Source organism: Setaria viridis, chromosome 4 (assembly GCF_005286985.2).
Source record: "Setaria viridis chromosome 4, Setaria_viridis_v4.0, whole genome shotgun sequence".
In the NCBI taxonomy this organism is placed as follows: Eukaryota; Viridiplantae; Streptophyta; class Magnoliopsida; order Poales; family Poaceae; genus Setaria; species Setaria viridis.
In genome coordinates, this window is record NC_048266.2 from 16,973,293 (window position 1) to 16,988,768 (window position 15,476).

Genomic DNA, 15,476 nt, shown 5'->3' on the forward strand with positions numbered 1-15,476 from the left:
TTTTGTACTTCATGTTGGATGTAAATAATGCACATTGATTTAGTTAAGATGGTTTTGTAGCTCATGAATTTTGCTTGTGGCTCCCTACTTCTATGCATGGTTTGAATTAGTGATCCTAGTGAGCCTATACTTTTTCACATTGTATTTACCACATCTGATCGAGCTCTAAGCTACACATCATGTATAAGAGGAAGCAACATAGTCATGGTTGATAAAGTACTTAATTATACTATTATTAATTATGAACCAGAACAAATGCAAGTACTTGCATCTAGAGATTAGAAAGTCCAATAAATTTAGCAATATATATCAACCATTAAGTCCAATAAATATGAATGAATTAAGTACTTGCATCTGTTCTGGTGAAAAAAGTTGATATTAGTTAGAGATTAGAAAGTCCAATTTCTTGCATCTACTTACTATGCATGTCTTAATTATGTATCCAATGAATTAAGTACTTGCATCTGTTTTGGTAAGTACTTAATCCATTGGACTTTCTAATCTCTAGCTAATATCAACTTTATTCAACTGATAGAATATACTATTATTAATAGTATGGGAAAACCCATCTGCTCACGATACATAATTAAGATATATGCATAGTAAGTAGATAATGTCTGTCAAATAGGTTGTCTCCCCATGTATATAAACATACACACCATTAACAGTAGGCAGCAACACTACAAGCAGATTGTTACGGTTGCTATTATTATAAATTATAAGACATGCACAAGAGGAAGAAGCTTAGAAACCATTAAAATTATTGCAAAACTCACTTATAGCATTAAGTGCAGGTCCACTCACATCGCGTTGCCATGCCTTAGCCTCAGCCATCTGGTATGATCCATTGATATGTGCCCGTATGGTTTCTGTGGCATCGAGAGAAAAAATAGGCCATCCCCGGACATCAACCATATGATGAATCTTTGCATTCTGCGCTTTTGCAAGAGCTTGTGTGTTATCTTTCATTTTGTCTATAGCATCACAATAGCTCTGGTGCCCCATGAAGTATTTGCCTAACTCTTTAACACCGATGGCCTTGCCCAGTCCAGTTTGCTGAACAAAATTGCTAGATGCATCAAAATAATCTTTCAGCTCCTTGAACAAACCAGCATCCACCATTTCATCGACACGGTGATTGAGATATTCATTGAGAACAAGTTCATTAGCATGGATCCGAAGGAAGCAGCATTGAAATCGCAAGGATGGCCAATAATTGGCAAGCGCAAAAGGATAAGCAAGTGAGGAATCAAAGTAGTCAACAAGGAGTCCATGTATGTGTTGGCGCTAAAAATCGGCCGATGGCCTTCAGCGTCGGACACACGACCCGGGAGAATCTGCTTAGCTCTTGTTCAGGTGATCGCCCTGGTGCGGTTCGCGCGGCGTGCCAGTCAATCTGACCTTTTGATTGACAAGGAAAGAAAACATATTAAATTCCAGGGGTTTCGATCGGCTAAAGTTCCGATCTATCTCGAAAAGCGTATCAGCAAATCGGCCAATTTGCTATGAAGATGACCGGCCATAAAACAGCCGATAATCACGCAGCGATTGTAAAGAAACTATAAGAGCAGACTAAACAACGCTACGAAGCAACACTTGAAATAGATCTAATTGGCTGTATGATGATTGATAAAAGAATAGTGATAAAGCCGACAGTTCAAATCTCAAGCTGGATAACTAATGATAAAACTAGAACAATAGATAAAACCTATAATTCTAGTAAATATCGATAACTGGTGAATAAATCTAAACGAAACAACAGCGATGCGCCTGAAGTTAAAGCTTAGATATTACTCGATAAACGAAACTTACAGAATCGGCTGGAGATCGTGTTGATGCAGCCCTGCCAACCCGTACGAACTCGTGAAACAAAAAGATGTATTGGCGAAGTCGCCGACTTGAAAAGTAAGGTACGAGGAAAAAGTAGATTGTTTGTATTGATTGATGTGTTGTTTTACAAATCTCTAAAGATGGCTATTTATAGCTTGTTACAACTGATTTCCTAACCGACTGGGATCTATCTCTAATTTTAAATGAAAATGAATATTTACAAACACAACTCATATCGGAGTTGGTTATTGTACTCCCACGGGCCAATCTTTCTCTATCTTCTTTCTCTGACCCACTTTAGGCCCATACTGGCCCAATCGCTCCAGCCTTCCAACCGGCTGATCTCCATCAACTCTGTTTGCCAAAACACTGTAGCGCCAATCGGCCGATTCCCACTTGTAGCACCAATTGGCCGATTCCCAACCGTAACCTTTTAATCCACCGCATCGGCCAATCCTTTCCTCCCTTGACGCCGATCCCGTACGTGTCGAAATCTGGCGTCAACACATGCCCCCCAATTTCGGACTAAAACATGACTTTTACTTCGAAATTCTTTCTTAACCTCTCCTCCGAAACAAACGCAGCAAAAATCTCCTTCCGTTCCGCGGTCTTCTACCTGATGATTGCAATCTTATCGAATTGGGCGCCTGAGACAACCACTCCCCCGAAATTCGTGTAGACGGCGTGGTGAAAATCCCGCCTTTACCCCTTCTCTCGGACCGTCTTTAAATACTGGCATGCCCTGCCACTTTTTCTTCACAAGCCCAGTAACTTCCTTCCCGGCGCATCAGTTTTCATCTTCTCCTAGTGCCCTTTTGGCTTCCAACTGCATTCTCCGGCGATTCTCCTTTCATCTGCATTCCGCTTCATCTCCTCAATGGCGGCACCATCAGCAACTCTACCAGCAACGGAGGCTCCGCCGGCAGCTCCATCAATGGTGGCAGCGGCTCTATCGGCAACAGAGGCTCCGCCGGCAACTCCATCGGCGACAGCGGTTCCACCGGCGATCCCATCAGCGACGATGAGCTTCATCCCAGAGGTAGGCATCCGAAACTTTTCTTTTTTACCGCTCATGCATTTTTTTAGATCCATTCTTAGTTCTTCCCTTATTACCTTTTTTAGGCAGTCAGACACCAAATTATCATCCGCCTTTCTGAAGCTCCTGGTCTCATCTGCTTAGGCCCTATGGGGAACCTAGACCCAACCAATCTGATTAACTTAGAAACCCATAGAATCCCTTTCAAGCAGTCACCTATGGATTTGGACTAGTGGTCGGCCACCTTTAGATCTTGGCCGAATGAAACCCCCGACTGGAAAGATTGGTACCAAAGAATGGCCAACTCCAAGAGAGTTCAATGGGATGAAAAGAAAATCAGCCAGTGCATCAACTTATCCTTGTCCTAGATGGAAAAGAATGAACCCTTGGTGATAGCAGCTTCTTATTTCTGGTCCGACGCACTCAATGCATTCCTTTCTGGACATGGACCCATGACCCCAACTCTGGCTGATGTCGTGATGCTAATCGGCCTCGATATCTCCTCCCCTAATACACCCTTTAATTATCTGGTCAAGCCGACTCATCGGCTGGAAACAAAAGGAATCGGCGGGTGGAAGGGGTACATCAACATGAACAAGAGGACCGGGACAATTCAAGAGAGAGAATACGCGGCCTTCTTGATGATGTGGCTAGAGAAACATCTTTTATGCGGCAGAGCAGTCGGCCCTTCTTCCAACACACAAGCCCTGGCCAAAGCTCTGTCAAGAGGAGCAAATGTTCCTTTAGGAAAACACCTATTGGGATCGGCCTACCACATGATGCACCAGATCGGCGTCAAGCTGTCAAAGGGAGAGCCGATTGGTAACCTTGGTGGCCCCTGGTGGTTCATCACCCTCTGGCTTAATTTGTATATGAGTAAGATCTCCCAGCAACAGATAGAGACCAAGACATTCCCCAACATTGAGTAAGAGGAAAACCCCACCATACGGCACCGATGCACCTCTTTCGGTGAAGCAGCATCATCTTTCCCTGGTTGCCAGTTTACCGCCACCCAGACAGTTGAGTACTTCAGATGTTTTTACAACGGTTTTAGTGAAGAATCTACCAGTGGGTACCCATACCAGAGAACAGAGCCGCTTTTTGAGCTTCCCTTCTGTTATGATTCAACGTCCAACACCTTTGACAACGACCTCACGGACGCCTTGATCAAGCTAGGGATTTTACCAGCGAACTTCTTCTCTGGGAAGGATTCCCCAACTTATGAGTTCTACAACCCATCAGTTGCAGCACGGCAATTCAGCCTTGGTCAGCTATCGATTCATGTTTACTTCGCTGGCCGTGCAAAATTTCGAGATGCGCTTACCAAGGGCCTTGACTATAATTGGCTGTGCAACTTAGTGCCCGATTCCAGCACCATTGACCAGACCAATTGGACAGTAGCTCCTTTTGCTGTTCAATAATTCAAATTATGGTGGCCAAAATGGAAGCAGCATCTCTTTTGTGCATCCCCCACGACATATTGCAACGATCTGGACCCTGACAACATCGACCCGAATGCAGTGGTACTGCTCTTTCTCAGCCGATTTCGATGCCATTTCCTTTTTATGCTAAAAATTTGCCACTAACTCTTATTTTCTTTTATAGTCCAAGAGTCGACTTCCTCCAACGCGCAGCCGAAGTGGTAGGCCGATAGAGAATCGCTACCCGTACACACCATTCCCACTCATCGGCTCTCATGCTCCATCCATTGAAGACATTACCACCGGCCGATCAAAACAAATGTTGAAGAAAACTTCTTCAAAGAAGACGAGCCGCCAAGTGCGCGCTCGTATAGAGTTGGCCGATCAATCGGAGGTAGCATTGGCTGAATCTGTAGCTGCGCCGATTCTGCCGATTATCGAGGAAGTCAATCCCCAAGCTGCTACAGAAGTTGGAGCGGCTGCTGCATCATTGCTGGAAGAAGCCGTCCAGGTAACTCTGTATACCTTACATCCTTATCTATCGATATTAACTTCTTCTTTCTGTCAGGCTGCGCAAATCACCCTAGTACAATCTCCGTAGCAATCGGCTACATTTCAGACGGAAACCGGAACACCAGCAATTCCACCAACTAAGGTAAAGAATCTTTTAGTTCAATTTTTTGATACTCAACCAAAAGCTAACCGATTTTGATGCAGATTACCCTGGACACATCGATTGTACCCTTCCAACAACCATCGGCCAGGCGACTCACAGAGGTATGGTAGTCATGATATGCCGTCAGACTTAATCATTTGTATTATACTTATGAAAACCCACTTCTCGTACCTTTCCAGGAGGCCGGCCCGAGCAGGGCACCAATAATCATCAAATCTTCCTCCTCTGATGAACCGGTCATGCCAGTTCCTGAGCCGAGGGTAGGACTCCCGCCAGCGCAAGTAGAAGAAATCCGCCTCAAAGAGGTAAGAGACTTGTCACCCGAATCGGCCGATTTCCCATTACCGACGGCTAATCTATTTTTATTATTTTTTATTCTTTCGCAGGAGTAAGATACTCCCAACAATAGTCTTTTGTCTTTCATGATCGCACTTTCTGATGACGAGGAGGTTGCTTCACATTAAGTCACACTGAGCTCAATCCCCGACAACATCTGCGCCAAGCTTGAGAGCATACGGACCCTCCTCCAAGATGATATCGGCCGATTATTCGAAGACGTCTCGCCGATTCGGCAGCTCTTCAGCGATATCAGAGGCCGAGTTCCCGAAGAGGCAGAGGAAGCTCTGGCACCTGCCACATACATCGAGTCGATGCGGATCCCAATGTTTAGGGCCTTGCGCAACATGGCCGATCGCACCAAACTAGCAAAAGCCTGCGAGAAGGAAGACTCCTACAAGCATCAAGCTCAAGAGCTGCATCAACGAATCAACTTCCTTGAAAGCTCTCGCCCAGATATCGTTGGTGCCATAGATTGCCTCAAACGTCGAAGAGCAGAGCTTGCTAAGGAAATGGAGCGGGTGACTAAAGCCATAGCCGTTGAAGAGAAAAGACTCCAAGACCTTCCCTCTGTCATCACCGAATTGAAGCAAGAGGGACAGAGCCTGGCCCACGAAGCAATCAAGCTCCATCACCATATGCCAGAAGTCCCTAGATCGGCCGACGACGACTAGCGAACTTTAGACTCGGCCGATCAGGTTAGGCAGCGAGCGATTGCGGGCGTTAATGCCCTTCTTGGGTAAATTGTAAAAGTACTGAATGCCTTGTAAAAACATTAATGTCTTCTTGCCGTTGACGTGTGGATTTAAACCTGAACCGTCCTTTGCGGCAGCCTTTCATTTATTAACCCTTTTACTCCGATGGGATGCATCTTACAAACCCCTCGCCCTGTTCCTTCTATAAGTATGAGGCCCCGTATCGTTTCCAAAGATGCTCACATCGCCTATCCTCTTTTCCTCCAGCGACTTGATTCACATACCCTAGACTAGATGTCGAGATGTCTTATTCGTCTTCTTCCTTCTCTTCCTTCTCCGTCAACCAGGTACGAAATCTTCCTCCATCCTCCGTTCCCCTGTTTAACATTTTGATCAATCTGTCTATGAGCAGTTGTTTGCTGATTTTCAGCCAAGACGCCTTAGTCCTGGCCTAGAACAAGCGATCGAGATCATGCACTCCAATGAACCGTTGTTGCAGGCGGACAAAGATCTGATCAAGGCTCATCACGAAGAACTCAGGGATCATGTTCCCGTTGAAGTCCAGAAGATCTGGGACCATATCGATGCCAACTGCTCCAGGCAGCCGCCAACTGAAAGGAGTCATCCACTCCCTCGCCCAGTCGCCCTCGAGAACGCCGCGGCGGGGACATCCCAACCACCTCTCGAAAGGAGCCACCCACTCCCTCATCAAGTCAAGGTTGAAGCTGCCATGGAGGATCTGGAAGAAAAGAGCATCCGCCTCTTGATAGAATTAGGCCGGATTGATAGGGAGATTAAGAAAAAGCATGGTCCATAATTGTGTTGGTACTTTTTGTTCTAAGGGTGACTTGTACCGTGTCGGCCATGTACCCCGTCGTTTGTACCGAATAATAAATCGGCCATATTAATCGAATGTTTCGTCCTTAAGGCGATGTTATCTTTGCATCGGCTATACCAACAGGAGCCAATAGGAGTTAGCCTTGTCACTTTGATGCACCCTATCACCAATTACACATCCACCCATATACTAGGATAGTATCTCTTCAGATATCTTCCATTCAAGGCCCTTGTGAATTCCTCTCCTTCGATTGTTTCCAGTATATATGCGTTTCCCGGAGCGCATCGGCCGATTTTATATGGCCCTTCCCAAGTGGGTGACCATTTACCGAACTTGGGATCCTTAGATCCTATCGGCAACACCAATTTTCCATACCAAGTCTCCTTGGGAGAATTGTTTGACCTTGACCTTCTTGTCGTACCACCTGGCCACCCTTTTCTTGTTCTCTTCAATGCTGATCAGGGCCCTTAATCACTGTCCTGCCAAATTGTCGAGCTCTCCCTTCATGAGGGAATAGTCATCGGCCGTCAACTGATCTTAATGTGATGTGCGTCTTGACCCCGTCCTTAATTCCCAAGTCAATACTGCCTCATGACCATATACCAATTGATAAGGAGATATTTTAGTAGCCCCGTGGCAAGCCATCCTGTAAGCCCATAAAGCCTCGGTCAAACATAAGTGCCACATTTTAGGTTGTTCCTCTATCTTCCTCTTGATCAACTTGATTATCCCCTTATTGGACGATTCGGCTTGGCTGTTAGCTTGAGCATAATACAGAGAGGAATTCAACAACTTAATCCCCATATCGGCAGTGAACTCCTCAAACTCTCCCGAAGTGTACATCGTCCCTTGATCAGTTGTGATGGTTTGAGGGATACCGAACTGATAAACAATGTAGTCTCTTACGAAATCGACCATAGCGGCCGATGGTACGGCCTTCAACGGAATTGCCTCCACCCATTTGGTAAAGTAGTCAGTGGTTACTAATATAAACTTGTGTCCTTTGCTTGATGGAGGATAAATCTGTCCGATGAGGTCTATCCCCCAACCTCTAAACGGCCATGGTTTGATTATCGGATTCATAGCCGATGCTGGCGCACGTTGCACGTTGCCAAACTTCTGACAGTCGTGACACCCTTTATAATATTTAAAGCAGTCTTCGAGTATCGTCGGCCAATAATACCCATTATTTCTAATCATCCACATCATTTTATGAGCCGATTGGTGAGCTCCGCACACGCCTTCGTGGATTTCTCCCATTAGGATCTTTGCTTCTTCCGCTCCCAGGCATTTGAGCAGAACTCCATCAATCGTTCAGTAAAACAAATCATCTTCGAGTAGTACATACTTTGTGGCTTGAAAATGCACTCGCCGATCCACTTTCTTGGATGGATCCTTCAAGTAATTGGCGATCTCCTTTCGCCAATCGTCACCCGCGAGTTCCAGAGTCATGGCACCTTGAATCGGCTGATACCCGGACGCGTGTTGGGCAAGCCTATTGGCCTCTTCATTATAGTTCCTGGGAAAATGCTCAATAACCGCGGACTTAAATTCTTTTAAAAGTTGGAGGCAATCTTCGTAGTAAATCCTTAAGACGTCATCTTTACATTCAGATATCCCCGTTAATTAGTTACGATGAGCATGGAGTCCCCAAAAATTTCCACAACGTCGGCTTTGATCTCTCTCAATAATTGATTGCCTTTTAGGATGGCTCAGTATTCTGCCTGATTATTGGTCGCGGATGCTTCTATCGGCAGGAAGAAATCATAACTTGCCCCCCGAGGCGATATGAGGATGATGCCGATTCCTGACCCGGCCCCACACGAAGAACCATCAAAGTATAGAGTCCATGGAACTGGTTCAATGATAGCGACTTCCGGTCCACAATGCTGAGCTACGAAATCAGCCATGATTTGACCTTTAACAACTTTGTCCGATTCGTACCTTAGGTCAAACTCTAACAGAGCCAGGATCCATTTTCCAATCCGTCCTTTCAAAAATTGGCAACGATAGCATGTATTTTACTACGTCATCTTTGCACAGGACTATGCATTCTGCCGATAACAGGTAGTGCCTGAGTTCGGTACATGAGAAATACAGACATAGGCACAGCCGCTCTACCAGGGAATATCTTGTTTCGGTGACCAGGAGTCTTCTGCTGACATAATATATCACCCGTTCTTTTCCTTCGAACTCCTATACCAGCGCCGATTCGATAGCCCGGTCATCGGCTGATAAGTATAGTTTGAATGGTTTGTCAGCTTGTGGCGGGACTAATACAGGTGGCGAGATCAGATATTGCTTGATGTCTTCTAATGCTTTTCGCTGTTCTTCTCCCCACGCGAATTCCTAATCGGGTTTCGGCTTCAACAAAGGAGTAAAAGCTTGAATACTCCCGGACAAATTGGATATAAATCTTCTGATAAAGTTGACTTTGCCGATTAGGGATTGCAACTCAGTTTTGTTCTGTCAGGCCACAACCCTATTAATGGCCGCTATGATCTTCCGGTTGACTTCTATCCCGCGCTGATGAACCATGAATCCCAAAAACTGCCCGGCTGATACGCCGAATGCACACTTGTTCGGGTTCATTTTCAACCCATGCTTCCTCGTGCACTCCAACACTTCTCGCAAATCGGCCAGATGCTCTTGATGTCCTTTTGACTTGACCATGACGTCATCGATGTAGATTTCTACCAGTACACCAATAAGCTTGTGAAATATATAATTCATGGCCCGTTGATATGTGGCGCCGGCGTTCTTTAATCCAAAGGTCATTACTACCCACTCGAATAAACCGAGGTGGCCCGGACACATTAAAGCCGTTTTCGAAATATCTTCTTCGGCCATTAATATTTGATTGTACCCAGCATTACCGTCCATGAATCTGATGACTTTATGTTTTGCGGCGACATCTATCAACACATCGGCTGTCAGCATTGGATACCCATCCATCGGCATAGCCTAATTAAGGTTTCTGAAGTCAATGCACACGCGCAGCTTTCCATTTTTCTTGTATACGGGTACAATATTAGAGATCCACTTGGCGTAACAGCACTGCCGAATAAATTTCACTTCAATCAATCTTGTAATCTCAGCCTTTATATCAGGTAGAATTTTAGGGTTGCATCGTTGTGCAGGCTGCTGATACGGCTGATATCCTGGCTTTATAGGCAACCAGTGTTCGACAATGGACCGGTCTAGACCAGGCATCTCGTGGTATTCCCAAGCAAAACAATCTTTAAATTCTTTTAATAAACTTGTCAATTTACATTTGTATTCGGGATCCAAGCTAGCACTAATATACGTCAGCCTTGGTTTGGTGCCATCACCTAAATCCACCATCTCCAACGAATCGGCCGACGTAAACCTGTGCCCAAGCTTCCCATCTTCTCGGACGAACTGATCCATCTAGTCTGAATCTTCGGAGCCGACTGCTCGAATCGGTTGTAGGCTAAAATGGGACACTTTCAAGAAATCGGTGTCCCAAGTTCTCCCGGATATGCACTTGACATGTTCGCAACTCCACTGCTGCGTATCGGCCGCAGCAACACTATAGGAAAAATCGGCGGTGACTACCTCGATGTTGTCGCCAACCCACTGCACGAGGCATTGGTGCATTGTAGATGGGATGCAGCAATTCACGTGTATCCAATCATGACCGAGCAACATATTGTAGGACCCTTTGCCATTAATGATAAAGAAAGTGGTGGGAAGGGTCTTACTGCCAATGGTGAGGTCGATGCAGAGTGCCCCGCGGGAAGGAGACACATTGCCTTAGAAGTCCTTGAGCATCATGTCCGTCTTGGTCAGATCTTCATTGCTTTTGCCCAGTTTTCGAAACATGGCGGACGACATGATGTTGACTGCAGCGCCTCCATCTACCAGTAGCCTGGTGATAGGTCGCCCATTGACATGTCCCTTGAGGAACAGAGCCTTGAGATGTTGTGTTTTCTCATCCTCCAGTTTCTCAAAAGTGGCTGACATTGGCTCCAAAGCCAATTGCGCCATCTGCTCCTCCATCTTTGTTGTGTCGTCTCGATCGGCGGGAGCCACGAACTCCATCGGCAAGATGAACACCATGCTGACATCAGCTGCCGATTCCTGATTGTCGCCTTCTTCATTGTTGTTTCTTTTGGGGTGCCAGACTCGAGACCTGTCTTCTTTCTTATCCACCATCTGTCTCTGCTCTTCTTCTTGTTGTTCCCATTGGCGCAGATGTTGGATCCTTCGTTTTTGAGATTTGGTCAATCCATCAGGGCACCACCTGGGGTTCACCGGCTTAGCCGACAGTTTGGTGTGCTCCCAGTCTAGTTCTCTCCCTAGGGGATTTTCATTTGATATCTTAGCGTCGGCCATCTCCTCTAGCCGATCATGTGTGCTGACTCTGCCCCCCGGTCGCTCGTGCTGGTCAATCCTGCCCCCCGGCCGATCATATTGTTCAAGTCTGCCCCTTGGCCGATCATATCGGTCAACTCTGCCCACAGCCGATCACGCACTGGAAGGCGCCAATCCTCTTGCTCGTGCCAGTTTCTGCTGATCGGTTCTGATCCTCTGTCTCTGGAGCGAGACCTCTTGAACGGGCGATTGTCGCGATATGGACCGCTGCACTCTGGGCAATTATCAGCCGATGGCAACCTGAGGTTATTTTCCTAGCAGTGGATGAAGAACGAACATCGCCAATGATCTTCGTGTCGGCACATCATTTCTTCGCAGTATCTCGAACTTTCCTGCTGCCGCTGATATTTGTTGAGCAAGAATTGGGAGGTGATAGGTCTACACGGTCTCTCCTATCTTTCACCCTCTTCATCGACCCGTCTCTTCCCTTTGACATCTTTGATCGTAGCCTGATTTCTGGGGTCCACAACGCTGTTTTTTTTTGGTCGATTCCGAAGTCAGCACTTTGGTTTGAAGCACGTTTCTTCCCGTGTCAACCATGTTAGTGGGGAAAGGATGCTGATCGATCTTCATCGGCTTTACTGGCTCCGCCGGGACTTCGAATTTGAGTCTGCCTTGCTCAATGGCCGGAAGATTTTGCACTCGTTTGTGTCGTGTGACGTGGCATTGTGCCATTTGCAATACTTCATCTTCTTGAGCTACTTGGTCGAAGGAATGGTGTAATAAGGTGAGAGCTTGATCTGCCCCTCTAGGAGAAGTAAATCAAAGATCTTGTTAGCCTTTGATGTGTCAAAATCGAACGCTTCTGGTTCTCTCTTCCCGAACGGGCATGATATCGGCTTTTTCCCTTTGACCCATTCTGCTAGGCCGATTTCTTCTTCTTTGTCAGATTCAGATCCCTCCAAGTACGCCACCTTTTTCTGAAAATTTCTCCGCTGATCAAAAGGGCGTACTTCTTGACCGGCGAATCGGTGAACGATCTGACTCAGGCTCTCGAACTCCTGGGAAGCGTACTTCTCTTTGATTTGTGGCAGGAGACCTTGGAAGGCGATATCGGCCAGTTGCGCGTCAGTTAGGACTAGGGTGTAGCATTTGTTTCTGACCTCTCTGAACCTCTGCACGTAATTGGTCACTAGCTCATCGCTCCTCTGCCTGAGGATGGTCAAATCTGAGAGTTTCATCTCATGGACTCCCGCATAGAAGTATTTGTGGAACTGCTTCTCCAGGTCGGCCCAAGTAACGATGGAATTGGGCGGTAGCGTAGTGAACCACTGGAAAGCTGACCAGGACAGTGATGATGAGAACAGACGCACCCGCAGAGCATCTTGTGTGGCGGCCTCTCCGCACTGGATGATGAATCTGTTGACGTGCTTCACGGTTGAAGTGTCATCCAATCCCGAAAACTTGGTGAAGTTGGGAACTTTATACCCATGGGGAAACGGCAATAAGTCGTAGGCAAGCGGGTACGGTGTCTTATACGTATAGGTCTGTACTTTCGGCTTCAACTTGAATTGATCTTGAATCACCTCTGCTATCCTTGTTGTCCAATCCACTTGCTGCTAATGATTGACTGGTTGAGGGATCGGCACATGTTGATGGATCTGTGGTGGGATGGTCGGGTGATGGATCAAAGCGTGCGGCGGATTTTGCGGCGACATGGCCGGCTAAGCGGTTGACAGTTGGTAGCGTAGAGAATCCGCCGTCGTATCGTATAGCATCATCGGCGCCGCACTCCTGAGAGCTTCTAGAGCATCTGCCCCCCTGCCGATTTGTGACGCGGTCAGTTGATACTGTGGGACCGTTGGCCGAATAGCTGATTGGGACGGTGCTTGGATCGGAGAGCGTCCATAACTGGCCGATTGATCCAGAACAGCCGCCATTGCCGGTGCCCCCAAAAGCACTGAGTTTGAGGGCAATGATTGCACGGAGGCAATCTGAGCAGGCTGAGGCGGTGCTTGTGATTGAAAGGATGGCGCACCGTTGTATCCTGTATGCATTAAAGGCAGTGAAGTGTTGTGTCCTCCATGTTGTGTCGGTATCGGCTGAGGAGCCGAGTGATATGTACCTGGTAAGCTCCTGACTGGGGTTACAATGGGCGGGGTGTACACTGGCCCCTGATATCCTTGAGCTACCCCATTGGCCAGGGAACTGATGACGGCATTGCACACCGTGTTGGTCATCACTAGGGATTGGTCGATGAAGGCCTGGTAGATAGACTGTTGGATCATGTCAGACATCTTGGCCGAATCCTCAGTGATGGTGATCTAGCGGGGAGTTGGAAGAGGAGCTTTCTTGATGGCTTCCCCGCTTCTGGTACGACTGAAAGATTGTTGGTAAGTCTTCTTGTAGTCTTCCATGTATCTTGCCATTTCTTCTTTCTGGTCGTCCTTGAGATCTGCCTCTGTAACCTCGATGACGTTGTCTTCGGAGATTTCGGCAGCTTTTGACATGTTGGATGTTGAAGTGTCCCACCGGGCGTGCCAAAAGTGTGTTGGCGCTAGAAATCGGCCGATGGCCTTCAGCGTCGGACACACGACCTGGGAAAATCTGCTTAGCTCCTGTTCGGGTGATCGCCCTGATGCGGTTCGCGCAGCATGCCAGTCAATCTGACCTATTGATTGACAAGGAAAGAAATGTATTAAATTCCAGGGGTTTCGATCGACTAAAGTTCCGATCTATCTCGAAAAGCGTATCAGCAAATCGGCCGATTTGCTATGAAGATGACCGGCTATAAAACAACGATAATCACGTAGAGATTGTAAAGAAACTATTAGAGCAGACTAAACAATGCTACAAAGTAACACTTGAAATAGATCTAATCAGCTGTATGATGATTGATAAAAGAACAGTGATAAAACCGACAGTTGAAATCTGAAGCTGGATAACTGATGATAAATCTAGAACAATAGATAAAATCTATAATTCTAGCAAATATCGATAACTGGTGAATAAATCTAAATGAACCAATAGCGATGCGCCCGAAGTTAAAGCTTAGATATTACTCGATAAACGGAACTTACAGAATCGGCCGGAGATCGTGTTGATGCAGCCCTGCCAACCTGTACGAACTCGTGAAAGAAAAAGATGTATCGGTGAAGTCGCCGACTTTAAAGTAAGGTACCAGGAAAAAGTAGATTGTTTGTATTGATTGATGTGTTGTTTTACAAATCGCTAAAGATGGCTATTTATAGCCTGTTACAACCGATTTCCTAACCGACTGGGATCTATCTCTAATTTTAAATGAAAATGAATATTTACAAACACAACTCGTATCGGAGTTGGTTATTGTACTCCCACGGGCCAATCTTTCTCTATCTTCTTTCTTTGACCCACTTTCGGCCCATACTGGCCCAATCGCTCCAGCCTTCCAACCGGCCGATCTCCACCAACTCCGTCTGCCAAAACACTGTAGCGCCAATTGGCCGATTCCCACTTGTAGCACCAATCGGCCGATTCCCAACTGTAACTTTTTAATCCGACATATGGGCCAATCCTTTCCTCCCTTGACGCCGATCCCATACGTGTCGAAATCTGGCGTCAATAGTATGAGTGAGTTTGATCCACCTACAATGACCGGCATCAGATTATGCCTTAGAATGGAGTTTGCGGTGGCAGTGGCAATAGATTGGAAGAAGGACACAGGGAGGTCGCGGGTAGTGGCAGGAACGACACCAATAAGGTGATGAGGGATACCACATCGATCATGTATACTCACCTTATTAGTGGTAATATCAAGTCCAGCAAAAATTTGCATCTTGTCAGCATTGATCACCTCGCCACCAATTACCTTGGCCACATCAATTGATAGCTTCATCTTACCCGTGCCTGTAGCACCCATGATTACCACGAACTTATTAGCCAACATTTGGGGATAGATACATCTAAGTAAAAAAATCTGTGGAGGATTGGAGAATAAGGCTTTGTTCGTGACCGGTGATAGGGTATATGAGAAAGGGGAAAGTGCATGAGGTCCGGAAACCTAGGTCTACGTGGAGGATTGGAGAATAAGGCTTTGTTCGTGACCGGTGACAGGGTATATGAGAAAGGGGAAAGTGCATGAGGTCCGGAAACCTAGGTCTACATTCGGCCTTATTCCTCCCGAGGCTCACTTGTATGGCACATACATGTGGTGAATGGACATACTACCAAAAAGGCGGTTCATTTTTTTGTATCCGTACTTGTGCACTTACTAACGACAAATTAGATTAAGCGACCATCAACAACAAATAAAAACCTGCACACAATA

At 46.3% G+C, this 15,476-nt stretch overlaps 1 protein-coding gene across 1 annotated transcript; it reads right to left on the reverse strand.

Annotated features, from left to right (window-relative positions):
- Positions 1 to 744: 744 nt before the first annotated feature.
- On the reverse strand, positions 745 to 15,095 carry LOC117853491 (adenylate isopentenyltransferase). The gene is made up of 2 exons (XM_034735836.1): positions 14,778 to 15,095; positions 745 to 1,278 (listed from the first exon to the last, which is right to left on the reverse strand). Exons 1-2 carry the CDS (start codon positions 15,093 to 15,095, stop codon positions 745 to 747), a joined length of 852 nt encoding a protein of 283 aa, XP_034591727.1.
- Positions 15,096 to 15,476: the final 381 nt, after the last annotated feature.